Source organism: Erithacus rubecula (assembly GCF_903797595.1).
Source record: "Erithacus rubecula genome assembly, chromosome: 1".
Taxonomy (NCBI): Eukaryota; Metazoa; Chordata; class Aves; order Passeriformes; family Muscicapidae; genus Erithacus; species Erithacus rubecula.
In genome coordinates this window covers 48,340,411-48,367,307 of record NC_136658.1, presented here as the reverse complement: position 1 = coordinate 48,367,307, position 26,897 = coordinate 48,340,411, and the positions used below count along the sequence as shown (strand labels likewise).

Below are 26,897 nucleotides of genomic sequence, written 5' to 3'. Positions count from 1 at the left end.
ATCGAGATTATTAATGAAATTGCATTTATCAATTGTATCACCAAGCATACCGAGGTCCTCCACAGATATGTCTCCACCAAATGTCACCTTATTCAGTTCACTGTCTAGAAGCAATGAGTAGCTTCAGGAGTCATTCCTTGCTAATTGCCGCCCTCTGATGTTACTATGTATTACCAGCAGCAGCTCAGGAACAATTCCTTAGCTTTCTGTTTTTCCAGCACTCAACATTACAGTAGTCTTTGTCATCCACCCTTTCATGCCAGATTTGAGACTTCTGAAAGAACTTGTTTCTGAAACCAGCCTAATTTTTATGAATCCATTTGAAAGCATTTTTATATTTCAGCTCTATTGCTTTGCAGACCATCACCAGCTGAGCAGGGGAGGTGATTGTTCCACTCTGCTCTGCCGTGGTGTGGCCTTGCTTCGAATATTGTGTGCAGTTTTGAGTGCAAGAATAGAAGAAAGACATGAAACTATTAGAAGGTGTCCAAAGGAAAGCCATGGGGATGAAAGGCCTGTTTAGAGGAAGCCGCATGAGGAGTGGGCTGTTCAGCCTGGAGACTGAGGGGAGACCTCATTGCAGTCACAACTTCCCCATGAGGGGAAGAGGAGGGGCAGGCACTCATCTCTGCTCTGTGGTGACAGTGACAGGACTGAGAGAACGGCCTCAAGCTCTGTCAGAGGAGGTTTGGGTTAGATATCAGAAAATGGTTCTTCACCCAGGGTTGGCTGGGCACTGGAACAGGCTCCCCAGGGAGAGGTCACAGCACCAGCCTGGCAGAGTTCAATAAGTGTTTGGACAATGCTCGCAGACACATACTGTGATTCTTGGGAATGCCCTGCGGAGGGCCAGGTGATAACTCAATGATTCTGATGGATCTCTTCTAACTCAGGAAATACTGTGCTTCTGTGATAAGGCAAGACTGTATTCTCAGTCCGATTTTCATCGTCTGCAATTCTCGGGGCAAATCGTTAACTACTCACTCTACTCTACTATTACTCACTCTACTGCTGCTCACTCTAGGGATCTCAAGATGAGCAGGGCGGGAGCGGGCAAACAGGAGATGAAACGCGGACGCAGACAGGCACCCACCCCGTGCGCCTGTCAGCGGGCGGCGCGGGCGGGGTGGGGCGCCGCCATGTTCAGTGAGGGCGCGGGGCCGCCATCTGTGCTGAGCGCCCGTGCTGGCCGCGCCGCCATGTTCAGTGAGGGCGCGGCGCCGGGGCGGGGCTGACGCGGCGGGCTGGGCGCGCTCGCGCCGCTCCCTCACGTCCGGCGGCGGGCGGCAGGGGCGGGCGCGCGCGGTGCGGCCAATCAGCGTCGCCCACGACCCTCCCCGGAGGAGCTGGAGCCGCCGCTCGGTTGGGCCCGGCCCGGAGCCGCCGCTGTCGGGACGGGGGGCGGCGACGGACGAGGAGGAGATGGTGTCTCCCGCTGCCTCTGCCGGGCGCCTGGGCTCCGCGCTGCCCTTCCTGCTCGTGCTCCTCGACCTGCAGTACCAGGGTGAGCCGGGCCGGGTTCGTGTGGGGGTGTGTTGCGAGGGGGGCTGCGCCGCGGCCGTCGGCGGCCCGCCGGGGTTGGGCCTCGGCCGTGGCGGCTGGTCGCCGGTCGCCCTCCCTCCGTCCCTCCTGCCGGGGCCGCGCGGCGTCCGCCATGGCGGCGGGGTACAGCACCCCACACCGCCCGCCTCCCCCGGCCCGTGTCGTCTTTAGGGGGGAATATTTCGGGAAAGCGCTGCCGCCTCATCACTCGGGGCTGTGGCGAAGGGCGCGTCAGGAGAGCGCGGCCGCTGCCGGTGACCTGTTGGGGTTGGTCGGGGTTCCTGGGGGAGGTGCGCGCTGTGTGCGCCTCTCGCTGCCGCCTGCTCACGGACGGGCTGGGGCTGCCGCAGCCTCTGCCAGGCCTCGGGTGTCCTGGTGCCCTCGAGTGCAGCCGTGTGACAGCTTTGGCCGTTCTGTGCTAGCCGTGAATTTCTCGCTCCTGTGTGGATTTTGTGTAGCTCCGAAGTTCAAAGGCTTTTCCCGTTGCCCTTCTCAGCCACAGCCGGTATTAGTACCATACGTAGAGTTTGGCTGAGGCTTTTGATGGTTGCGTTGAATTAGTTCTGTTTTTGTTTTGTTGTTATGGTTTCTGTTGGTTTTTTTGGTTTGGATTTTTTTTTTTTTTTTTTTTTTTCACTTCTCGCCATTAGTATTTGAAGTTCAGCTTATCTGTGCTTTGTGCACCTTGTTTACTTTCACAATGCACTGCCAGCAACACCTGTGTAGACAGAGTTTTATTCACAGGCCTCTGTTAAGTTTCTAACTCTGTTATAGAATGGTGGTTACAATCAGGGTTTCACCTGAGGGACATGGTTTACCTGCCAGTGGCAGATGGAAGTGGAGCTGAAGCTGTCAGTAGTCCAAAAAAAGTGTATGGGCTTAAGGAAAATATAGATTAGCATTAAAAATTTGGTAGATACACTAAATTATAGTTCTACTGGCCAGGTGGCAGCAGGAACATACTGTGGCAAACAGTATGTGGTTCATACCATGCATTAGACCACGTACTGTGGTGTTAAATTGCCTTTTTTAAAATATACATTCTAGTAATGTTAGAAGACAAATAGTAATTTTTGTCAGAGTATGCTGTTTTTTTCCCCCCGTGAGATTGTGGCAGTGGTGCTGCTATTGAGGATTCTTTATTTAGAGTTGCCAGCCTATTTCAGGTATGTGGTTTAATGGCTATTTGGGCTTACCACATTTCCTAATTTGGGGGACATTGTCTTAACTTCAGTTAATAAAGATGTCGAGTACAGTAATAGAATGAGAAGTGGTAGTACTGGATCTTATTTACTGAATTCACTAACTTCTTAGTTCATGAGTTAATTTTTCAGAATGTGTAGTTAGAGAATTTTGGGGGGGAGGGTATGTTATTTAAATATCTAGATTTTTTTTTTCCTGGTGATTATTATTGGTCTTTGAGCTCAAAGGTGTTCATAGTTACATTTAAATTTGTATCTTTGTGTCTTGATAATAGAAGTCTGCCTTGTGTCATCTTATTCATGAATCTGGAAGAGTCATTATGTATTAACTTTATATCTCACAGTTGGTGTCAATGAATAGTGTTTATCTGTATGTATAATGTATCTGGCTGGTAAATACACTCATTAAAAACGTTTTTGATTCCTCCTTTTCATCCCAATTTGTGATTAATTTGGCAAAGATCCTCTTTTGGGACGATTCATTCCTCATTGCTATTTGTCCACACTAATCACAACAAAAAAAAGTTACTGAGGAGGAATAAAGGAGTGTTGTTCATTTCCCCCCTCTCTTTCCTCCTAGCAGAAGAAAGGAAATATAATATAGGGAAGAGTAAATGGGCTCTGAGTATAAAGAGCTCAGTTAGTTACTGTCAAGACCACAAGCATTAAGCATTTCTTTTCCTCCCCCCACCTTTTGTTTGTTCCACCTAAGTTTGAGAGCTTTTTTTTTTTTTTTTTTTTTTTTTTCTTGGCCCCAAATAACAAAAGCTACTTGAGGCCAGGGCTTTTTTGTCTGCCAGTCTTTGCTGTATTTACCAAGTTCCTCTGCAAACGGAGGGAGTGAAAACTTGATGGGTGGAAGTTACAGGTACCTCAACTGGATACTCTGAGGTTCCTTGTAAACCTCAGTAGTGTTGCTTCTGAAACTGTCAGTGCTTGTCCACATCTTACTTAGTTCAATGTGGGTCTTGAAAATCACGTTAGCAAATATACCTGAAGCAAAGACCAAACTGTTTTAAAATAGCAGCAAACTTAAGATTCAGGGTCATTCAGATAAAAATGTTGCAAAAGCAGGATCTCCCACTCTCCTGACAGGATAAGGCTGTCAAGATTAAGCTCCTCTGTGAGGGAAAAATAAAGTTTTGGATGAATGCAGTTAAGATTAGTGACATGCATACTGCTTCTTTATCATCGTAACAACTGGTTTTGGTACACGGTAAGAACTAATTCTGTTTATTTTCATAATCTTGTTACTCAACTTGGGAACAAGCATTAGAAAAAAGTAGGTGGAAATTCTGTGGGGGAAAACAGGAACCTGTAGACAAATGTAACATCTTGAAACTGTTCTCAAGTTGCAGGACTTTCTTGAGTTCCTTGCAATGTGAATGGGACTGATTATGCAAGGATATAGTTGAAGTCTGTAGACTTGGGGATCTACATATTAGCACCAATTATCCTAATAATACCAAAATGCTACCAGGAGCTTATAATTTATGTGCAGTGAGTGTATTTAACTGGAAAAGCAGGTTAGCTGCACCTGCTTATCTTCCCTGCAACTTTTGATTGTTGTCCATTGAGTTGTCAGGGTTAGCACCAATTATCTGGGAATAGTTTGAGGGTTTGTGTTTGGTTTTTTTTGTGTTGGTTTGTCTTTTTTGGTTTCTTTGACTCTAAGGTTCTTGCCCTGGTGCAAAGATTACAGGCTCTGAATTTATCCAGAATATTTGACTTAACAGCTGGACTCGTGTGTGTGGCTGTTTGAGGCCCAGGGTGAATATTTAACATTTCGGCGGTCTGTAGAAATGATACTCAAATTAAAATGCATTAAAGTTTTAAAAAATAAATGGTAAGGTTGTGTTATTTCTTGGGTAAATTTTGTTTCTTGGTGGACCATGCAGAGCTTCTTCAGCTGGGCCTGTGGTGTCCAGCTCACCAATGTGTATCTGTTGGAAAGAGCTCTGTGGAGTGGGGTTTGATGGGTTTTTTGCTCCAGCTGCAGTTTAGTTCTTAGATACATTTCCAGACCAAAGAGTACCTAGGTGCCCACAGAGTTTGCAGAGAATCTGAGTCCTTGGACTCCTGTGCTTATGTTATCAGTTTTCATATGTCTACTGTGGGCTGCTTTATTTAGAGTAATTGTTTGCCTCCAGCTGGAAAATGAATAAGCAACAGATTTCTGTGAATAAACGGCTTGACTATCAGGTCAGTGCAGAGTGAATAGTTATGGTGAATGTCACTCTTCATCATGGTTAGGCTGATGATGCAGGCTGCTCCTGGAGATACATGCACCAGTTTGATGTTCAGCATCTTGCCGAGCTGAGGTTTAATATATGGTTTAATGTATGTTAAATATAGTCTCATTCTACAGGAAATCTACAGGACTTCACAATTTGCTTACACAATTTGTTTTCACAATGTTGCTTGTGCTTTTATTACTTGTTTGCTAGCAGTGGGCTCCTTCCTTGTTTGTTTTATTGTCTTCATTATTTTCAAGGAAAAATGTGGCTCTTCAACCTAAGTATTATGTAACTCAAAACTGCACTGATCACAACATGTTTGAAAGACACCAAATTGTGTAGATACATACATCTTGCTGTGGAAAAATGTATTATTGGAGCTCTCCTGATGTGACTGAATGTAAAACAAGGATGCTTGAGACTGTGGGAATGGAATGCCATATTTGGGTAAATGGAAGGTTTTCAAAGAGTGATTTATAGCCCAATTCTAGGATACCACTCCAAACTGAGAAGTTTTGAAAGATTTCAGGTATTTGTGTGCAGGGAAACACAAGATAGATGAAACTTAAGAGTTTTGAGTTGGTATTAGGTCATGTTAAATACTTCAGTCTGTTTATATTTTGATGCCTGCTTACTGATAGCACACTTCCAAAGTTAGGCAAATTTGTGATGTTTTTTTTTCAGTTCCGAATTTTTTTATTGTGTTTCCTATGCTTACTCATTTTAAAGGACACTGGACTACTTGATGATTGAAGCTTTAAGCAAAGCAAAATGAACAAGGAAGAATGTCCTTTTTTGCTGCAAATTGGACATTTGTGTTAAAATGGGAATGCATTTTTTACATACCCAGAATTGACTTTAAAATGAATCATTGAGTAAGATCCTCAAATAAGATTTATTTATCGTGTAGACAATTTTAACTTCCATCTAATTAAACAAAAAATACTCGCTGGAAATTTGGGACTTCATGAAGTAATTTCCATTAATAAAAAGAAGTTGTTTTCCATCATTGTTCTAAAGCAAATAATTGAGGGTAAGCCCTTGAGTCCAGCTTGCAGAATGATTGTCAATCTTTTAGCAGATAGAACTTTCTCTAGTGGATGCAGAGGGGATTTTGTTCATTTTAATATAGACAGCTCAAAGATTTTCTTCAAATATGGAATTAAAATAATTTTAAGCTGTATAATAGAGTAGAAGAGAAAAATTAAATTAAGATCCCAGGTGTTGGAGCTCCTACATCTAAAATAATGATGATTTGGTGATAAGAAATTACTGTTCATTCTTTAGAAATACTTTGTTGTTTAACCACCTTTCAGTGTGAGAAGTTTGGATATACTTTCCAATCGGTTGTATTGTAATACTTTTATTTGGATTCTGAGAAACAACTTGGAAGTGCTGTGGCATCTTTATATTTAAAATTCCTGTCTGAATCAACTCAGTGCTGATTTTACAGTGTATTGTAGTATCACTGTATGTGTTTGTTATAATCAAACTGGTCTATAATTCAATGCCCTGATCTTTTTTGTTTTCTTTAAGGAGCTGAGTGTGGAATAAATGCAGAAGTAGAAAAACAACTTGAAATGGGGAAGAAATTATTGGCTGCTGGACAGCTGGCAGATGCTTTGTCTCACTTTCATGCAGCTATAGGTGAGTATCTCAGGAAGGTAACTCTTGTACTGAAATACCTTTGGGTGAATTTTTCCCACTGTTTGGTTCATTAAATATCGTGCTTTTTTGCAAATTGCATTCCATGAGTCACAGAAGTTGGGGTGTCTTTGTACAGTAGTTTGGACAGAAGCCAACAGAGATACGGTAGAATATTTATGCTTTGAGTTTGATAAAAGAAATCTGTTAAATTAACTGCACATATAATACATAAATGTGTAAGTCACTATTGTTCTAGAAGCTAGCTATATGAAAGGAATTTTAATTGACTCTGATATTATTTGAGGTATTCCCTGTCTGTCTAATCCCATCAAGATCAGGTTTCATCTTTATGATGTTTTTCCAAGTATGAGTATGTCTTTGAAAGGCTGACTTTATTCATGCTTTCGCCTATCCAGTGCTGTAAAAACCTCAATGTTTAAAATAGTTGCGCTCTCTCTTCTTTTTTTTCTCTTAATTAAATCTTGAAATAGGTGATATCTCAGTGAAACTGATGCTGCAAGTTTGAGATACTGAATTGGCAGTGGAGAGCAAAATTGTCCTTCTCTTGTAGTCAGCCAGTGAATTCTTTCTTGTTTGGTGTTCTTCATTTTCAACAAATTGAGAGGTTAAATGTTTGCTTTTAAGAATTTTAAAGCAACTTAGCTGATTAAAATCCTTTAATTGAAGCATAGAGACAGCACCAGTAAAGAGCAGAGTCCATTAACACTACAGTTCCTTAATTGTGTGGTGTGCCTTTAAGTTGTTGACGTCATTATAATATGTACAAGTGCGTTTTTTCATCTATGAAAAGAATATTACTAAGATGTTATACATTGATGAGTTGTACTATTGATACTTTTTTATTTATGCCTTGGTTTAATAGTGAGATGTAAAAACATTGGTTGTTTCTGAGTTATTAGTATTTTGTTTGCATTCTCAAAGATCAGTTTCCCTTATGTAAAGAGAATGGAGGATGCATCTTCTCTTTTTTTCTGCTATGGATGCTCCTTGTTCCACCTAGATGCAGTCTGTTACTCCTTTGGTTTGTGTGTTGCTGCCAAAGCATTTCTGTGTGATCTGTGCACAGTTAAGTGCTGCAGCATGATAATTTCCTTTATTATTGGTTGTCGAACTTGGATTTGATTAGGAGACCAGTTCAGTGTGTGGCTGTGCAGTTCCTGGTGATGCTGTAGAGGCAGCAGTGTATGAGGTACCTGCCTGGGTGAAACCCACTGCTTTGCCAGCTGTGCTCAGCAGCTTGTAGAAATATGGTGTGACCACCTCAGTTGTGACCCTTATGGGATTCTTGGTTGCTGATTTTAGCCTGATTGCCTCATTTGCATCAGAGTTCTTCTTTGGATTTTGCCTTTTTAAGAAGATTTTAAGTATGGTTTGTCATCTGTGCTTGTGAGGAGGTAAGAATTCTTTCCTGGCTGTGTTGCATTGTTTGTGGACTGTGAGGTAAATAGATCTTTCTGTCTTGCCTCAGCCAATCTATTTTTTTTTTCCTGAACATCTAAAATAGAAGAAAAATACTGTCCATATTACCTCTCTTCAGTTAAATTTTCAACTCTTTCTTCAATCCCAGCTTATGCCCTCTGTCTGTTGGAGTACTGAGGCAAAACTATCTGTCAGATAATCATCTGGTTCTGGAATGTACTTTCTATGTTAGCTTTTTCCTACCTTTCATCCTTTGTGTATTAATAAAGTTCTTTAATTTCATCTGCCAATTTGTACCTAGCCTACATATTTAGGACTCAATGCAACTTTTTTAAGGGGTAGGAACAGGTGAATTTATTTTATGTTTATAATCTGACACACAAAGAGGCATACAGTATGGGAGTTCCTATTAAATTTCAGCTCTGGAGATCAGCATTTTCACAATCAATATACTGTAGAGGAAGAGAGCAGATAGCTTTCTCAGTGAGAACTGAACTAGTGTTTGGTGAGTGGAGGTGGCCAGCTATGAAATTTGCTTGCTGGTCATAAGATTTTTGGTGGTGCTATTTCCTCCATTTATTTTGAAATTCAACTTTAACCTCAGATGATGTGAGGGAGAAAAATACTCCTGTTCTTCAGATATGGACATCCCTGTCTGCAAATTCTGGATTGATGAGCATAGTAAAATGTTTCGTATCTTCCAACATTGGGTTGTTTTGATGGTTATTTTTCCTTGAGAGCCCACAGTAACTGTCACCTGTTTCTGTCAAATACTGCATAGAGAAGAATGTGAAGAATTATTCTTATTTTCTGAGCTTGATGTTTGCCTTTTGTACAGGTGTATGTGCTAGCTTGGAGAGTGTTAAAATCACTGGATCTTGGAATTTTGACCAGGAGACAACATGAAGTGTGTGGGCCCTGAAGTTAGCCTTCATGTTTTGATATGTGTGTGCATTTGACTGCTGCTGAGAGGGAATGTTGGTGCCCACTTTATAAGTAAAGAAAGAAGTTGCTGATATTTCAGTAAACTATATAAAGAGTTTGTGTTTGTGTTGACATTGCAGTAACATTAGTAATTTTGGGAATATTTGCATTTATCTGATACGGTGATCAGCACCTGGGCTGGAAAATGATGAATTAATGTGCTTTCAAATGTAGGCCTGCAGTTGGAAGTAAAGCATTAGTACATGGAGGCTGTTCTCCCATATAAAGCTGAAGAACACATACATATTTGACCTTCACTCTCAATTATTTGCCATTTACCATATTTCTGTAATCTTTATTTTTAAATAATTAAACTGCATAGAAAATACTGCTTGCATGATGTTGCAAATTTTATGTCTTATTAATGTGTACCATTATTTCTAGTGGCTTAAAAGTCAGATGATCTATTTTTAGTCATTACACTTCCACTGTACCAGAAATTTCAGTGGCTTTGAGATAGTATTCTGATTACTGTTTGTTCATTTGCAGAGGGAGACTCTGAGAACTACATTGCTTATTACAGAAGAGCCACAGTGTACTTAGCCATGGGCAAATCTAAAGCAGCAATTCGTGATTTAAGTAAAGTGGTTGAATTAAAGCAGGACTTCACATCAGTAAGTATTACTGGAATTGAAGATTGTTCAAGTGTAAAGAAAAAAAACTGCTTCAAAGAACATTTGGGGTTTTTTTCAGACTTTGCTCGACAGGAATAGAGAATACATTATCCCTCAGAGGGCTTTAAAGTGGATAAAATAATAGCAATGGTGTATGTGCCTTAATTTGCAACTATGCTGAGTACAGTCTAGACAGTTATTTGAACAACTACTAGTTTTTCTAAGTTCGTGGATTTATACTAAACACTTCTCTCACTCATGGTTATTCTGTTGTTCACCAAGGCTTTGCCATTTGGGACACGGAAAAGAGAGCACACAAATGTCTCTGGATTTTTTTTCTCTTAATTGGCATTAGATTTGAGTTATCTATTTTCCACAGGAACTGTCCTAATCTCACTACATTCTTGTGTGACTGTTACAAGTTGTGATTTGCTTACCCCTTTCTTGGTTCTGTGTATTGTATGGAGACTGCCTCACTAGTTGGAAACTTATGCTGGAGTCCTCTCCAACTGCTTCTCTCACCTCCATTTTTTGTGGGCAGTAGCATGTCCTGTGTAGCTGACAGTAAAGGAGCAAGAGTTAAATCCATTGTTGTATGAAAATATTATAAATTGAAGTCTTCTTGACTTGACATTGACTTGTCTTTTTACATAGCTTGTATTGCAAGAAGTTTAGTGAGAGTTTAAAGAAATAATTAAATGTAGAAATTGTTTATTGCTTATTATTTCTGCTATTAACTTAATCTGTAAGCAGTTATAATCAGGAAAGTGGTGTAAAGTCACATTCACTTTGATTTGTGCAACTTTTCAAATGAGTTCTTTCTGTAAAAATTATCTGCTTTTTGTCTCTCAGTTCTGGTGCAGAGCAGTCCTTTGCCTTTAAAGAGATCTTATAAGAACATCATTAAATCAAAAAGGCAAAGAATGGGTGTCATGATCTTTGTTTCAACTTGTTAACTATACTAAAATGAAGCTTGTGTTCATACTTTACTCAGTTCCCATTTGTAAAAAAAAAGTTATGCTTTATTTCAGGCAAGATTACAGAGAGGACACTTACTGCTTAAGCAAGGAAAATTCGATGAAGCAGAGGATGACTTCAAAAATGTGGTAAGTTGGAGACAAGTGTTGAACTACATCACTACTTCTAAGGTTGGGTTCTGAGCCAAGGTCACATCTGAACTCCGAGGGTCTATAAAGTATACGGTATCTAGGCCTGAGTTTCTTTTCTGTTCTTTGCAGGCGTAGTAGCTAAGCAACCTTGTATGAATAAATGACCAGTGAAGTTGCAGTATAGTGATGCAGATAAAATGGAGTGTTGCCTGAAACAATGGAGCAATTTGGAAAGTCTTTTTTGTGTGTGCCTGACTCTTCACGATCTCTTCTTACTGATAGCTGTTTTAGGGAGTAGCCTTCATTCAGAAAAAAGTGATGTGGGACTCGAATTATGGAGTTGAACTCTAGTTTGCATCAGTATATTGTTGTCTCCCTGGGAAATCACTGGGGCATCATGGATTAACCTTTGCGGGTTCCTGTCTCTTTCTACCAGTTCCAAAAGAATTGTTGGCTCTTAATTTAGTCAGTGAGCAGATAAATCAATACATTTCAGTGGCATCCCTCTCTGTCTCCTAATCTGCAGCGTTTTCCATCTTTATGAATGTTTTGACAGTACTTTCTCTCCATGATCAGGAGTTGTGCTGTTTCCATATACACATAGTTGGGTATTAGCCACTTAAAACTCACTTGGGCTATTGTTAGTTTTGATGGGTGTTTTGTGCATTTCAGCCCTATGCTGCAAAGGTAAACTGATCTGACCCCAGAAAAAAAGCCCTCAGAGAATGTGAATCTGGTTTTTTTTTCTACTGGACAAAATCTGTAAATATGAGTATAAATAAGATACATTCTTCATTCTTGTTGCTCTTCAAGAGTTGCTAGTTTGAACAGCTGGTGCGTCCCTTAAGCCAAAACAAGAAGAATGTTCAATGTAGCAGGTGCTGTCTTGTTGGCTTTCTTTGAAGAGGGTAATGAAAAGAGTTGTGTGGTGCAGATTGCAGATGTTTAATGGCAATCTTACTAGTGAGTGTGGATGACAAAACCAGGGTGGTTGCCCTGTATGCTCTGCAGGACAGCTGCAAGGAACAGCTCTTGCAGGTAGAAATGCACCAAGCAGGTAGAAATGCACCAGACAGTTCTTGTGTCTGTAGCAGTGCTCCAGCAGCGTATTCTGAAGTTCATGTAACAGCAGCACCTCTGGCTGCTTCTTCCTCAGTAAGTTTCTTAGGAGTGGTCTGATAGCAGTGCAGCCCTGCTGTCTGCAGATGTGGGAGAGTAGTTCAGCTGGGATTAACTGAGGACGCAGTTGCTGCAGTAGCAATTGCACACTGCCACTGTTGATTGGGAGTCTGTGTGCGCATCTCTTTGCAGTTGCTGTTTCTTGAAGTATTGCTTAATGCTGCATATGGAATTGTTTCTTCAGTCAACTGTCAAGTATCTTTCCCTATTGCCAAGCCTGCTGCAAAGATTTAGTTGCTGCCTTTGGTCAGTCAAATAGTTTCAATACTCAATCAGGCTTTAAGTCTCAAGTAGAACAGTTTCTTCGCAGAGGCTGATTTATGAAAAGAGCAATCTGACTTCCATTTTTCTTTGTTCTGTGAACAGTATTGTCTGTGTACTTAGAGAGCTGTCAAGTAGTCTGTTTTGAAGAGCGTAATTTTCAGTTAAGCACAGTATATTCAAGCAAAATGAGTAAATGTTAAAGTAGTAATTTTGTAATAGGTTAAATTATTCATATGGGGAGTGGATTAAATTGTGCTGCATGCCTTGAAATCTTTATCTAGAATACCTGTTTCTTTGAGAGATTTCCCTTATTTTCTAAATCTTTCAAATTTGCCATCCCTTCTCTTGTAGTCATGTTCCTTAAAAGGGATCTCAGCAGTTTAGGAGATGCAGTCATTTTTGAGGGAGAGAAAGCAAGAAAAATTCAGCCCATATGAATGGAGGGAAGCATGACAGGTAAACTTTCCCAGCTTGTAAGACCAATGGCTTTGTATAGAACTTAAAAAAAAACATTGTAACTATTATTCATACATAACAGTAAGCCTATCCTTTGATGTATATTCATGAAAAGAAAAGAAAATTCATGTCCTCAAATTCTTTCTGTATAATTTCATAGTATCAGTGAAAAGTTTAATGGTGAGCACCCTAAATATATTTTAATGATTGATTGCTAAGCATTTTCTCTGTATATTCCTGCCCTCTATGGCATATCAATGCTGACTGTCTTGTGAGGCAGTGCTAGTGTGAGAGCAGGCAGTGGAAATGCCTAACTGCAAAGGATGCAGTATTCCTTTTTGGGAGCAGAGCCTCTTGAGATTCCAGCCTTCATGTGTTATTTTTAGCTATTTTTTTTTTTCCACACTGTACTTTCCTGTTGGATGAAATTAGTTGTGAGGTTTAGATAAGAGGGTATGATTCAGACTTATGCCTTCACATATCAAGCAATACTGCATTTCTAGAAACTTCTCCATTTGTCCAACAGATGAGTCAAGCTGATTAAATTTTTTTTACGTGGGTCAGGTTTTCCACATTAAACAAGGAGTAAGCAGAATTCCTTTGGTGATTCTGTTGCTCATGCTGTATGAATAGTAATTATTTCTCTGCTACAACTTTGGTGTTGTGTTCATGTGCTTTAATATCAAGTTCCTTCTGTTTGGTTTATTGGTTTCTGATTAATAGAAGTCAGCAGGACAGGTCTGTGGGTGCATCAACACTCATGTCCAGGCCTTAAGCCATGAAAGCCCTGGAATATTTATTTTATCTGTAAGCATTTTTACTGAAAATAAAATGGATATTGGCATGCTTTAGTTGATGGAAGGCCTTCTGGAAAGGTGGCTAAAGCAATGCAAATCCTGGGAGCCCTGATAGTGTGCCTTGCGGTGTTGTTAGTGACTCTGCTAATGTCCTAGAGAAAATGACAAGCATTTGAATTGGTGAATTCTGTAGAAAGTACAGAAAAAGAGCAGAACTTCTGCCTTGTCTATTGGAAAGTGAGGAAAGGACCAAACTGTTATATTTCTTTTAAATTCTAGTCTTTTTAAAGACTGACTGTAACACTCACAGTTGCAGTTTATTGCAATAAATACTGTAAATTGAGGTGTCCTAATGCACAATTCTGTCTGCCTTGGAAGAGCAAACACTTCAAAGCTTGACATTGAAAGTGCTGCTTCTAGCTCCACTAGATGTCAGCCAAGACCAAGTGACTGAGCTCTGTACATCTGCAAAATTGCTTTCTCTTCTAAACCCTCGCCTGTTGCAAAATATATTGAACACCAGCTTTCCATGGTTGGTTGGTATGTGTAATACTGTTTTGTATGTAGGTGGGAGAGGCCATCTTATGGCCCTGTAAGTTAATCGAATTAGGTTAAGTTACTAGGCAATCAGACTGGGTGTTTGAGGCTCTCTTAACCACATCAGAGTAACATAGAGATTGCCAAAAACATTCTTCTGGTACAGTGATCATCTGTAGTTTCCTAGTTAAAGAATAAAAGATATTTAAATATTTCCTTGGGTTTTTTTTTTTTTTTTTTTCTGTTTGTCTCTCATTATAGCTGTGTTACCTGATATATTACCAAGGCAGGGCTTTCCTCTGTGCACTCACCTTGAGTGCATGGATGTCTTGATCTTAGATACCACAAACCGTGGAGGTTCCCTCAGTTCTCTTCAGGCTCTTTTTAACAATCTGAATGCACAGGCTTCTTTTTGCTTCAGTTCATGTTACTGATTTAAACATCATAGAAGTATGCTAATTACTTAGTAAGAGCTTATGAGTGTGTATTTACATCATACTGTAGCACACAAACATTTCTATTTGAATGATACCTTGAAAAATTTCCCTGTCTCTACCTGGACATGTTGTGCTACCTAAAATTACCTAGAATAATCCACTCAAATGGTCTTGAATACTACTGGACTTGCCTCCATTATTGTAATGTTGCTTTTCATATTCCACTGACATTTTCTCCAAATACATTGCAAGAAACATACCATGAGTCTAAGAGCTGCTGTGTTATCATGAGTTTTTATGGAAGCCTAAGGCTCATCTATACCAAAGGCTCTTAATTTTTAAAAGGAAAATGCTGAGAAATTAAGGACGAAATCAAACAAGTCAGCTGGAACTGAAGAGTTCAGAATTTCAGGGAGTTTTGTAGACTTGGTACTTTTTAAAATTACAGATGCAGAAATTTGTCTCTTCTACAGGCTCCTGATTTTAGGGAGAGAGTGGATGTACAGCATCAAGAGCTTACAGGCAGAGTTCTAACTGGAAGGAAAGCTTTATGATACATATATTGGGAATCAGCCTACAAAGAAAGAAAACTCTTCGATTGCTTTCCTCTCCTCCTGCTGAAACATGGTGAAGGGAATAAAGGAGAATTTTGACTTGTACTTAAACTTAGTCTTTACCAGCTAAAATGAAAAACTTCATGAGTTTCAAAAAGATTTATAAAGAGGAATTGAAGACAAAGTGTGGGACCTGCGCATGGTTTCGATGCAGCATTTAGGCTCTTTCCTTTGATATAGTCAGGTCTTGAAAACGGGAAATTCTGGTAAAGGACTTCTGAGGGCTGAAGTTGAATTACATTAGAGATAAAAGCACAAAATACATGTGTTTTGGGAACTTACTGGTGAGAAAAAAGGGAAGAAGACATTTCAAAATATATGGGGGAAAAAAAAGGTATTCGATGTCTTTGAGTGACTTTAGTTCACATTCTATATGGAGTGCAAGATGATGCAAGTTTTTAAATAAAAACAAAATAAGGGCATGCTGATCTGTCCCTTTTGAACTTTGAAAATCTTTCTGATCAGCAATAAGTGTGAATCCAGTGCTTCTTTCAAGCTACAGTAATGTTACAAATTCCATGGGTTTGCAGGGGAATGGCTGAGAATGTTTTTGGCCATGTCTATCTTCCTGGGTGATAGTCAAGTTGCTTGAAAGATCTCTTTCTAAATTTTCTTTGAAAAGATAAACTTGCCTAAGTGAAAAGGGCAAGTACAATGAAACAACTTCTGCTTGCTCAGAGAGAGGGGTTAGAGAAATGAGTCCTTGTAGACAAAACCTTAGACTTTAAAACATAGTTGTTTAAAACTATGTAAGAAACAGAATGCATGACTGCCCATCTGTGCCTTTTCCCTGGCTGTAGCCACTTAACTTGCTGCTGTAGCCACTTTTTCTGGGGAAGATACAAGAAATACAATTTTCACAGAAACAGCTGTCTGGAACATGTTTCATTTATTTTTGTCATGAAGTTATAAATATGTATAGGGCTTAAAGTGAGAGATACACTTTTACCACGTGGTTACACTGCTGAGGAATCCAGTGTTTAACAGCTGACAGCAGAGGTGGGTTAATTGGGCTACAGAGAGGTCTACAATGTCCAGCAAGTAATGGGAGGCAGTGACTGTTGTGTCCAGTGATGATTGATGAAGCGTGAAGAATTGGATTTCTCTGACTTCTAACATCTTGTATTGTATCTCAAAATGTTTCTTTCTTCTGAAGTTCAGAGATAGAAATGCTTCCAGTGGAGTTTTGAATCTCATTTTGCTTTATTTGCTTCTTTAGCCAGTTCTCCATGATCTGATTATTAATGGGACTGAAAGAGATCCTTGAACAAGCATTTGAGTCTCTCTCCTTGTTCATGTTTGCAGCTCAAATCCAATCCTAGCAATAATGAGGAAAAAGAAGCCCAGACTCAGCTGACAAAATCTGATGAGCTGCAGCGCCTACATTCACAGGCATTATCTGCCTACCAGCAAGAGGATTACAAATCTGCTATTTCTCTTCTTGATGAAATCTTGGCAGTAAGTGTTAAGTCAAATGGTACTGTGAAAGGAAATAAGAGCTCCTGTCTGACATCTGTGTGTTTTTGTTTAATAGTTTTCTTCTCTGATGTGAAAGTAACTTCGGTGTAACCAGTTTCGTTTTGCTGAGCACTGTGATCTGTAATGATGTTGGAGAGAAGAGAAAGCTGAGCACTAGCTGCAGAAGAAGTCAGAATAATAGTTTTGTCTTAAAGATACTTCAGTGAAACTTCCATTACAGATAACTTCACTGATTATACTTTTCCTGTTTTTCTACAATTTGGTATTCTTGGGGAATCTGGGAAAAATTTTTTCTGAGACTAGTGAAGCTTTGCCAAGTTAGAGGAGTTAGAGGTTTTTTTTATTCTGGATTTTTTTTTGCATATATGAAGACAGTTTTTGTCTTGAGAAAATGAAGTAACAAAAGATAAAATCCCCACAAAATTAATGTAGACAGCTAGCTGAATTTTCAGTTTTTTCCTTAGATATCTGTATTTGTTCAGTCTTAATTGGTGTAGATAGCCCAATAGTGCAAGTGTAAATAACTCAATCATGTGGAATTTTGTGTGTCATTTAGAAATGTACTAGAAGACTGTGTAACTCTGCTCATACACATTAGTGCTGTTGACTTGGAGTTTACAGCCTTGGAGCTTTTGGTGATGAAACTGCCACAGTGTGGGAATTGGTTTATGGGGAGGCAGTGTGGAAAAGCAGGAAAGCCTCCTCTAAGATGATAGTTTCCAAACAACTGATAAGAAACAGATTTAATTCCTTAAACTAAGTTTTCATAGGCAGTTCCTCATGAGTAATTAGTTTTGCCTTACTGTGACAATTTTATCTCTCTTTATGCTTAAAAACCAGATATTAAGGTCAAACTTGGTGGAGCTACATCTTATCCACAGGCTTCTTCCTAGAGGGCAACCAACAGCTTGGTCCTTGCTGTTCATTACCTCTATTCTTTTGGGAAGATACAATAATTTATGATTCTGATATCCCTTCCTGGAGGCTCAACAGACTGTCCTAGTTTAAGCAGTGCCAGTAGATTTAATTCATCTCTCTGCATGAGTTCATTGAATCATTTACAAAATTTTCAGGCCTTTGTTTTTCTATTTGGGCAGGTGCATCACAGCATCCACCAGGAAGCAGAGATGCTAATTTCATGAGCTCTGCAGGCAGCTTGAACCTTATGCTATTGCAGTTGGCAAAGCAAAATTAAATGGGATTTTTGTTTTGGGGAGGAAAAGAAGTGAAGTGTTATGGACCAAAAACAAGCTTTAATTTTGATTTCTCAAGGTTTGTGTTTGGGATGCAGAGCTACGGGAACTTCGAGCAGAGTGTTACATAAAGGAAGGGGAACCAAGCAAAGCCATTAGTGACTTGAAAGCTGCTGCCAAATTAAAGAATGATAATACTGAAGCCTTCTATAAAATCAGCAGAATATATTATCAGCTGGGGGACCATGAATTATCTCTCAGGTAATTTTACTATTTTCTATAATCATTATAATTGAGACAGAAAAAAAATTATATAGGTCATGATAAACCATGAAGTATGTCTTGTGTGGAGTTTGGATGGAGAATCAGCTGTGATCTAGATCATATAAAGCAAGTTCCTTTCTAGAAACTAAGGATTGGCAGTGAGGACACCTGTGTTTCTTCTTGGCAAGATCAGCCATCAGTGGTTCCAGGCATCTTGTTTCCTTAAACAGAAGCCAGAGTCTCTGTCCATTGGAGTTGCTTACAAGTTCTGTCTTCATTGTATTTCTCCTAGAAGGAAGAGCTTCTCTAAATTTCCTTTAGTGGAGCTATTTTTTTTAGCCTTAAACCTCTATTGAAGTTAGGCATAAGGTGCAAACAGAAGATGTCTAAGTTAAGGCTACAAGCTTAAGAATAAATAAAAGGTATGTGAGCATCCAAGTATGAAGAGCTTGGGATGCAGAGCTGATTGCCTCTCATTCCTGCCGACAGTCCTGGATGACTTTTTGATAATGCCTTATTCTTTTATTCATGTAACATTTAATCTTTTGTGTGCTTGGCAATACAAAAGAATTAAAACCAAAACCAGATAAATATCCCTGTATGTTTTGGAAGACTCTTGTTCGTCTCACTTTATATTAATATTTGGATGAAGGGAGAGATTTGTGTGAAGAACTCAAGTGTTGTTCTGGACAGTTTATGTGTGCTGCATTGTGTCTCTAGGTAAGATTTCATGGTATGTGGTGACCTAGGTTTTTTTGGTTGATTTATTTTTTTTTTAATTTTTTTTCCCCCCCCCCCTTCTCCATACCTCCCTGTGAAAAGTGAGGTCCGGGAGTGTCTGAAACTGGACCAAGACCATAAGCAATGCTTCTCTCTCTATAAGCAAGTAAAGAAACTCAATAAGCAGATTGAGTCAGCGGAGGAATTCATCAGAGAAGGCAGGTGAGTATTCACTGCTGTATTAAAGAGGAAAAAATAGAAAAAACCCAGAGTTGAGGCACCAACTTACTGATGAGAAGCTGATTAAAGTGATGCTTTTTGCATGTGTCAGTTGAAGTGGGTACTGAGCAGAGCTCTCAAATTACAATTAAAATAAATATTGACTCGCATAGCAACTATTCTATTCTGATTCTTCTGATGCCACCGTGTGCCTTTTGCATACTTAACTTCTTTCTGCAGCAGGTAGTAAGACAAAGATAGGGATGGGAGTTTTCAGCTCTCATATTACTCAGCACTGATGAGACCACACCTGAGCACTGGGCTCCCCAGTGCAGGAAAGATGAAGCTACTCAGAAAGTTCAGTGAAGTTCCACTGAGGTTGGAAGTGGGGAGCATCTCTCTCTGGCAAGGAAAAGCTGGGGTGGCTGAGAATGTTTGCCCTGAGTCTTCCTTCTCTGCTACCGGGTGACTTCATCAATGTACCTGAAGGGAGGGTGTAGAGGCTGAGCCAGGCTCTGCTCAGTGGTGTTCAGTGATGGGATCAGGCCAATGGGTGCAAACTGAAACAGGAAATTCCCTTGGAACATCAGGAAATGTTTTTTACACTGCCTCATTTCCACTGGCAGGTTGTCCAGGGGGTTATGGAATCTCCCCTTTAGAGTTATACAAAAGCATTTCAGACAGTTATAGACAGATTTCTAGAAGTGGCACTGTGTGAGCAGTGGGGTTAGACCCGATGATTTCCAGAAGTTCATTCCAACTTCAGCTATTCTGTGATTGAAAGGACTGTACCTTAAGACTAAAATAACTTAGAAACTCTTCAGTGCCTTCATGGCGGAAGTGGTTCTGACTGATAAGCCTTTTTTTTTTTTTTTTATGCACCCTGTTAAATGATAGACAATGCCTCTGTATTCTTGTAGTTCTTGCTTTACTTCAATTTTGTGGTCCAAGCACATGACATCCAGCTGTAAGGAGCCCGAACAAATCGTTATGTTAAAGTGGCTTTTTTTAAAATGAAGTACATTGGGATGTGAGTAAGCACGACTGATGCTAGTTTTATTCAGCCAGAAATCTGTTTGGACTCTTTTCACTTATTTAATTCACCATCAGCACAGGTTCAGGGAGTCTGAGGGCTTGCATTTTTCTACCTTGTAGCAACCCATGGATTCAATCTTACTCTGGCATTTTTAGGTAAATGTTCTAATCTGTTTCTCACTCAAACCACGTAGCTTTAGCATTTTGAGGCCTTCACAGCAAAATAACACTTTACTGTGTGACTTGTGAAGAAGAAAATGAGAAAGCATCTGCCTGATTAAAACTGGCATAAGGAGCTTTTTTGTACCTCTGTGAATAGGTATCTTTTGTAGTGTGCAGATAGTCTTGACTCTTACTGTGAGCACAGAACTGAGTCCATCTCGGGAATCAGCGGGGGAGATTCTTATTTTGAAGTGCAGTGTCATGTTGGACAGGAGGCAGATCTGCAGACCTTTGGCTGTATATGCTGAGGGATGGCAGTTATTACTTTCTGCATAAGCCTGACAGGCCTAGTGCCTGCTCTTCTGTCTCACAGTCCAGAAAAGGGAATGGGGATGTAATTCTTGAAGTGCCTGCAAGTTTCCTTCATACTGTTGTTTTGCAGTATGAAGGTAAAGTCCTTTGGTAGAAGGATGGGAGAATCTGTGAATTTAAAGAATTTTAAAATAAAACGCAGCACCCTGAGATAGTGATTATGTTCAATGATATTGCACTTTATGATTAAAACAGGTATGAAGATGCTATCAGTAAATATGAATCAGTAATGAAAACTGAGCCAGAAGTCCCAATTTATTCTACTCGTGCCAAAGAAAGGATCTGTCACTGCTTATCAAAGGTAATTCTGCTTATCTCCCTCTAAATTTCTTCAAGACAAACATGAAGCAAAACTCCCACAACTACATGAGTTTGGTTTTATTTTTGCCTCTCTAGAATCAGCAGGCTACAGAAGCCATCAAACTTTGTACAGAAGTTCTGCAGCTAGAACCAACCAACGTGAATGCCCTGAAAGACAGAGCAGAAGCTTATTTGCTAGAAGACATGTATGAAGAAGGTACACTTGTATGTCACTGGCACATACTTTATGTGGATGTTTAAAATGTAGTCAGTGTTTCAAAGGCTTTTTTTAACATGCACTTTGATTCTACTCTGTTATCCTTAATTAGCCCTGATAGTTGCAGATTTACAAAAGTACTTGGTAGTAATTTTGTCTTGATTAGTATAAGTGGAATGTACTTGTTTTATCTACAGCAGAGTTGTCTTTACAACAGTGGACTGTGTGAGACTGCAGCTTATTCAACTCAGATGTTTTATATAATCAGCAATGTCAGAGAATTGCATTTAGAGGTAAAAGGTAATTAGAGTTAGGGTAATGTAAATCTATTTTAGGAGCTCCATTTTCATATCTTGAGATGGCAGCATGAAATAATACTGTTCTATTCCCTAGCATGTGCTGAGGGCAGAGGAAGGTAACAGCCATTGCTTCTTCTCTGTGGATCTCTGTAGTGTTGTTCAGAGAGTAAACTGATTCTATTCCCGAGGCTGCATTTTCCATATGGAGTTTCTGTACAATGTGTCCTATTGCATGGAGTGATAGAAATGTCTTCTAAGATTGTCAGGTCCAACCATTAACCCAGCACTGCCAAGTCCACCACTAAACTGTGTCCCCAAGTGCCCTATCTGCATCACTTTTAAATACCTCCAGGGAGAGTGGCTCAAACTGTTGTGAATTGGAGGAAAGGAAAGTTTTGTATCAAGGTTCTGCACAAATGCAGGTAGCCAAACTGGTCCTGTGTGGGGCAAATGCCTCCCTGTCACAGGATATAAGGAAACAGAAAGGACATACCTGGGTTCTGGGAGAGCTTATTTCTTGTGCTGGTGTCTCCTGGACTTGGCTTAGCCTGGTTCCAACTGAAGAACCATGCTAGAGCAAAACTGTGCTTCACTTGGTTCTGTAGCATTTCCTGTGCCTTCCTCCTGCCCTTGACAGCAGTGAGGTGATTGTAGTTACACTCTGCCTTCTAGCAGAGCCTCCATCAGCAGCATTACAGCCCATGAATGTTCCTTTGCCTGGAGGTGTCTTCATTTATCCTTTGATAGCTGGTTCTCTTTGCCATGGAGAACACCGGAGCAATTAAAATTGTAGTCTTGTATTTAAAGGGACAAAATGATTCTCATTCTTCTCTCAAAAAAAAAAAAAAAGAAAAAAGATTTCAAGCTGGAGGCACCTATTTCCCTGTTAAAGGTTGGAAATTTCAAAGTACTTGTAATTCAGAACTTTGAAGGTGATTATTGTTAAGTGTTCAAGATGCAGTTCACTGTGTATAGCTGTGTTCATGAAATGGTTTTAATTACTTCATAATCACATGGGATTCGGGGCTTGTCTACAGAGACAGATGTTTAATGACTTCATTTCTGGTATATCTCAAGTACAAGGGTCTATCTGTCTAGAGCACAAGTTCTGTCAAAAAAGGAAAAAAAAACTGCCTTGCTGTTTCAAAATTGGTCAGAACATACTATTTTTTTTTGTTTTCTTTTTTTTTTTCCTCTCCCAACTTTACTACTGTAGAGGTTTTAGTAAGAGCATAAGCTCTTTCTGTTATTTCTCTAACAGTCTTGGGATGGATGTAGGTTGTCTGCTGTTACTCATGTTTGATGGGAAATTGGCCATCATTCCACATGCAGAATTAATCTGTCTCCATTTTAAAAAATGAAGCAAGATACCAAAGCCTGCAATGTTCTTTAGTGATACACTATGATTACCTTTTGAGAGATCATGAAGATTCTTGTATTGAGATAATCAGAGTTAGATTTGACTGAAGTATTTAAATTAAAAGTGACACTGGGAAGTAGTTGTTCCTTTCATGTCATGAAGCAGGGTGAAAGCAAGCTTTCTGAAATAGCAGGCCAGTAAGAAGCAGCAGTGACTCTTCTGTTTGTGAGATACTGCTGCTTTTAGAAATAGTGACTCAAAAGAATTGATTAAATATCTCACTTGACAAACTAAGAATTAGTAATAAGTCTCCTGGCTTCATAGCAAACTTCTTGTGGTCATGAAGCTGCCATCCTGCTCTACTTGCTTCCAACCCTCACCCCTCAGATGGAGAGAGCAGTTAGCTCTCTGAAAGAGGAAAATCCCAACAATGGAGTGTACAATCAAAATTAAAGAGGGAAAGTGCAGTGGGTACTTGCTGAGTGTGCTGGGTGCATTCACTCTGCAGTGGGCAGCTCTGAATTACCTTGTGCTTAATGCTTGCAGTCCTTAAATAAGGAAATTGATTTAGAAAAAAAGAAATCAGATACTGTCATGGCAAGTAGTTGACCCCTTGAGCAGGTCTCCCACGACACCATGATGTCCTACAGTACCATGATGGTGATGTGGTGCTCAGTGAACCCGAGAAATCTGACCTGCATTTGGCAGGACATTCTGCTAGACCCTCCTAGTATTGCCTGAAGCAGATCAATTTCAGTGGGGCTTAAAATTCTTGAAACAATAAAGCAGCATAATGAAATCCCTGCATTTTCACTGCTTTTTATTAGTTTTCATAGCATATTCAACACATATTAGTGCGCACTCCTGTTTTGTTTGGTTTTTTTTGTAGTTACTGGACAACTGAGTCAAAATACCAGTAAAAGCTAAAATGCTTTAAGCAGCAAAGGCAGTGTCCTGTGATATGAAAATAATTATAAATTTTGTTTGATTTGTAGCAGCCTAGGAAATTGTTTGGGCTCTGGCAATACTTTTTTGATTTTTTTTTTCCAGTAACTGAAACAAGATTGCAGTGGTATCAGATGTCTGGGTAATACAAATTCATTAGCACTTCCCGCTGTTTTGCTCAGAAACAGTGAAAAACAAATGTAACACCTGCTGAGAAATAGCATCTGCTTGGAAATAATCTGATGCAAGTGCTTTGTCTAACTTGAGAAACCTAAGAGACTTGGATCTGCGAATGAGACCTTGAGGATTATAGTAGTGAAAGAAGAGCAGTCTCATTAAAGACTTCAACTTGCTTCCCTTGTTAAATTTTGGTAGTAAAGAATATATAAACTTGGTGTCTTAAGTACTTGCAGTAATAATAGAATCTACTTAAAGAAATGTAGATATCAAGTTTCTTAAAAATTTCTTCTCTTGCTTTCATTCCTGAGAAATACAACTCTTGAAATAAAAGTGAGAGCATGCCTTTGGAAAAAAAACCCACTAAAATGTAACTGTTTGCATATTATGCATGCAGAGGTGTAAAAAAGCCAGTATTAGCCTTTTGCTAACAATATGAACTTACTGGTAGTGCCAAATCTATCTTTATAGTCACTAAACAGGAGGAGAGTTTCTATTGTGTTGGCCAAGTGCAGACTGGGGGAGAAGAATGAATATTTATGTAAAGACTCTGGTTAATTTATCCTTCAGTTGAACAACAATGTAGGACCAGTGTATAGTGGGCTTTTCAAGTACTAATTGCTGAATCTTTCCTCTTGGTTTGTTTCCTCATCCCAGTCTAGATACTGATTATGTTCATGCTTGTGACTGTAGTAACATCCAGAGAATGTTGCAACCCTACATTGGTACACTCCCTTCTCGTTCCTTTCCCACAAGTGTGATGAACCTAAAGAATGAAAATTACCTAATTCACATGTAAAAGTGAATTGCCTCCATTCCAAGGGTTTCTAATTTAGAAAAAAAAAAAAAAAAACCAAAATATGTGAAGTTGAAAATATGGTAATCACAGAGTTTCAGTTTTGTTGGGTGTCTGAGTTCTTTAACTGGAAGTTTGTAGAGTTGTGTAACCTTTTGTCATTGACTTTTTTTATAAAAGCAATTAAAGACTATGAGACTGCTCAAGCCAATAGTGAAAATGACCAGCAGATTCGGGAAGGGCTGGAACGTGCCCAGAGAATGCTGAAGCAATCACAGAAAAGGGATTATTATAAAATCCTGGGAGTAAAAAGGTGAGATACTCATTCCAGAGATGATCATGTGAAAGGTTGTTATTTAAACCAGTACTTCTAGTACTGATCACTTGAATTTGTTCTGCTGAGTGTTAGTTTTTTGTTCTGTATCTTGCTATCTTTACTCTTCTGCTTTACTTTTTAGTATTCAGCTTGTAAAGTGGCATTTGTTTACAATTCTTTTGGAAAGAATGGAAAAACAGCAGCAAGAAGAGAGGAAATAAACTCTTTAGAAAGAAATTCTTAGTGTAGATGATCCTGAATTGTATGAATGAGTTGAGAAAGAAATGAAGACTGGCAAGAATTACTAAAAGTAACAAAAATTGTGGCAGATAGTGTGACAGATTGGAAGAGTCTGGAAGGACTGACTGAACAACTTTCTTTGCTAATGAGGAGTAAGCAAAGTTCTGAACTAGTATTGGTCCTTCCAATTGTGAACTGATTTGATCTCTGTATTTTGTTATTCATCTGATGGTAAATTCCTCAGACTGAGGAATATTCTGCAGTAGCATCTTTCCAAGAGAAATATATGGGTGGTGAAGGAGAGAGGGAGGAATCTCTGCTTAAGGTTGCAACTTGATTCCTTTGTTTTTTGTAAGGAGTCTTCAATGCCACTTGCAGAAGGGTAGCAGCCCCTCATAACTTTCCCAATGCCCTTAATTAGTGTCTCAGTGTTTAAAGTAAGCTTCATTAGTGTGGCATACTAACAATCAGAAAATGAAGTTATCTGAAATTTTATCCATCCAGAAATGCTCGAAAGCAAGAAATCATAAAAGCTTACAGAAAGCTGGCATCCCAGTGGCATCCTGATAACTTCCAGAGTGAGGAAGAAAAGAAGAAAGCAGAGAAGAAATTCATCGATATTGCGGCTGCTAAAGAAGTCCTCACTGACCCAGGTAATGATGCAGTGGCTTCATATTTTTAGTTTTTTACATCAAGGAGAAAAAAAAAGTGTGAATCATAACAAGGATTTAAGGTTCTCCTTTTCCCTTTCTGCCCTTACCCATCCTGAGAAAGCAGTGCACTAATGCTTGTATCCAATCTGTTGCATGAAGTCAGATGTAATCTGTAATTATTGTGTTTCAGTAACTTTTAACAAAAGTCAAGTAAAAATTATATTTTGAAGGTCTCTTCTAGGGGTAACATCTTGTAGAGATTTCTAGGATTGACTAACTCTGGATATACTTATGTCAAGGATACGTGTGTCTCCTGCTTCAAGTGCTATTGCAAACTGCATTTAGATTATAACAGCAGCTGAAGTACTCCAGGGAAGCCCTGCTGTTACTGTGCCATGATTCCACCTTGCTTTTGTTTCCTCTAGAAATGAGGCGGAAGTTCGATGCGGGAGAGGACCCACTGGATGCAGAGAGTCAGCAGGGTGGCAACAACCCTTTCCACAGGAGCTGGAACACATGGCAAGGATTCAACCCCTTTGGTTCTGGAGGAGGACCATTTACATTCAAGTTTCACTTCAGTTAGAGCCAAGACTGTTTCTGGTGGCTGCTGCTGTTTTTTACTTAATTCGTTGGAAAATAAAAAGTCTCTCAGTTCAAGACCCAAAAATCTTAATTTCTATAATGTTGTCCTTAACCCAGAGTCTTACTGCACTAGAAGAAAGCTCCTTTTTTCTTTCATTTGGTTTGGTTTGTGATGAGCTTGACAGACTCACACTGATGGGGGTTGTGCTGCCTATGTATTTGCTGTGGATATACAGGACATGTTTATTCCTACAGATGGAAAAAAAAGTAAGATGCTACTTAGGACAACACTTAAATTTAGAACTCAAGTATATGCTTAAAGATAAAAACGCATGTAAATATTTTTCTGGATTGGGGCCTAATAAACATGGCAAGGGTAGTTACAGTAGTGTCTACGTTAACAAACTGTTGGTTGTGCTCAGCAGAATGATCCATCTCCCAGTATCTTTAAGAGAAAACCCAAGTGACCACCTGCTGGATGGATGTTGGCAGTGTCGAGGTGGGGAAGA

At 39.5% G+C, this 26,897-nt stretch overlaps 1 protein-coding gene across 1 annotated transcript; it reads left to right on the top strand.

Annotated features, from left to right (window-relative positions):
- The first annotated feature begins 1,267 nt into the window (after positions 1-1,267).
- Positions 1,268-26,473, top strand: DNAJC3 (DnaJ heat shock protein family (Hsp40) member C3). Its single transcript, XM_079306901.1, has 12 exons — positions 1,268-1,504; positions 6,518-6,628; positions 9,542-9,666; positions 10,698-10,772; positions 16,365-16,517; positions 17,811-17,992; positions 18,818-18,937; positions 20,699-20,804; positions 20,900-21,020; positions 24,778-24,910; positions 25,658-25,806; positions 26,232-26,473. The coding sequence occupies exons 1-12, from the start codon at positions 1,423-1,425 to the stop codon at positions 26,387-26,389; spliced, it is 1,515 nt and encodes a 504-aa protein (XP_079163027.1). The 5' UTR covers positions 1,268-1,422; the 3' UTR covers positions 26,390-26,473.
- The last annotated feature ends 424 nt before the right edge of the window (positions 26,474-26,897 follow it).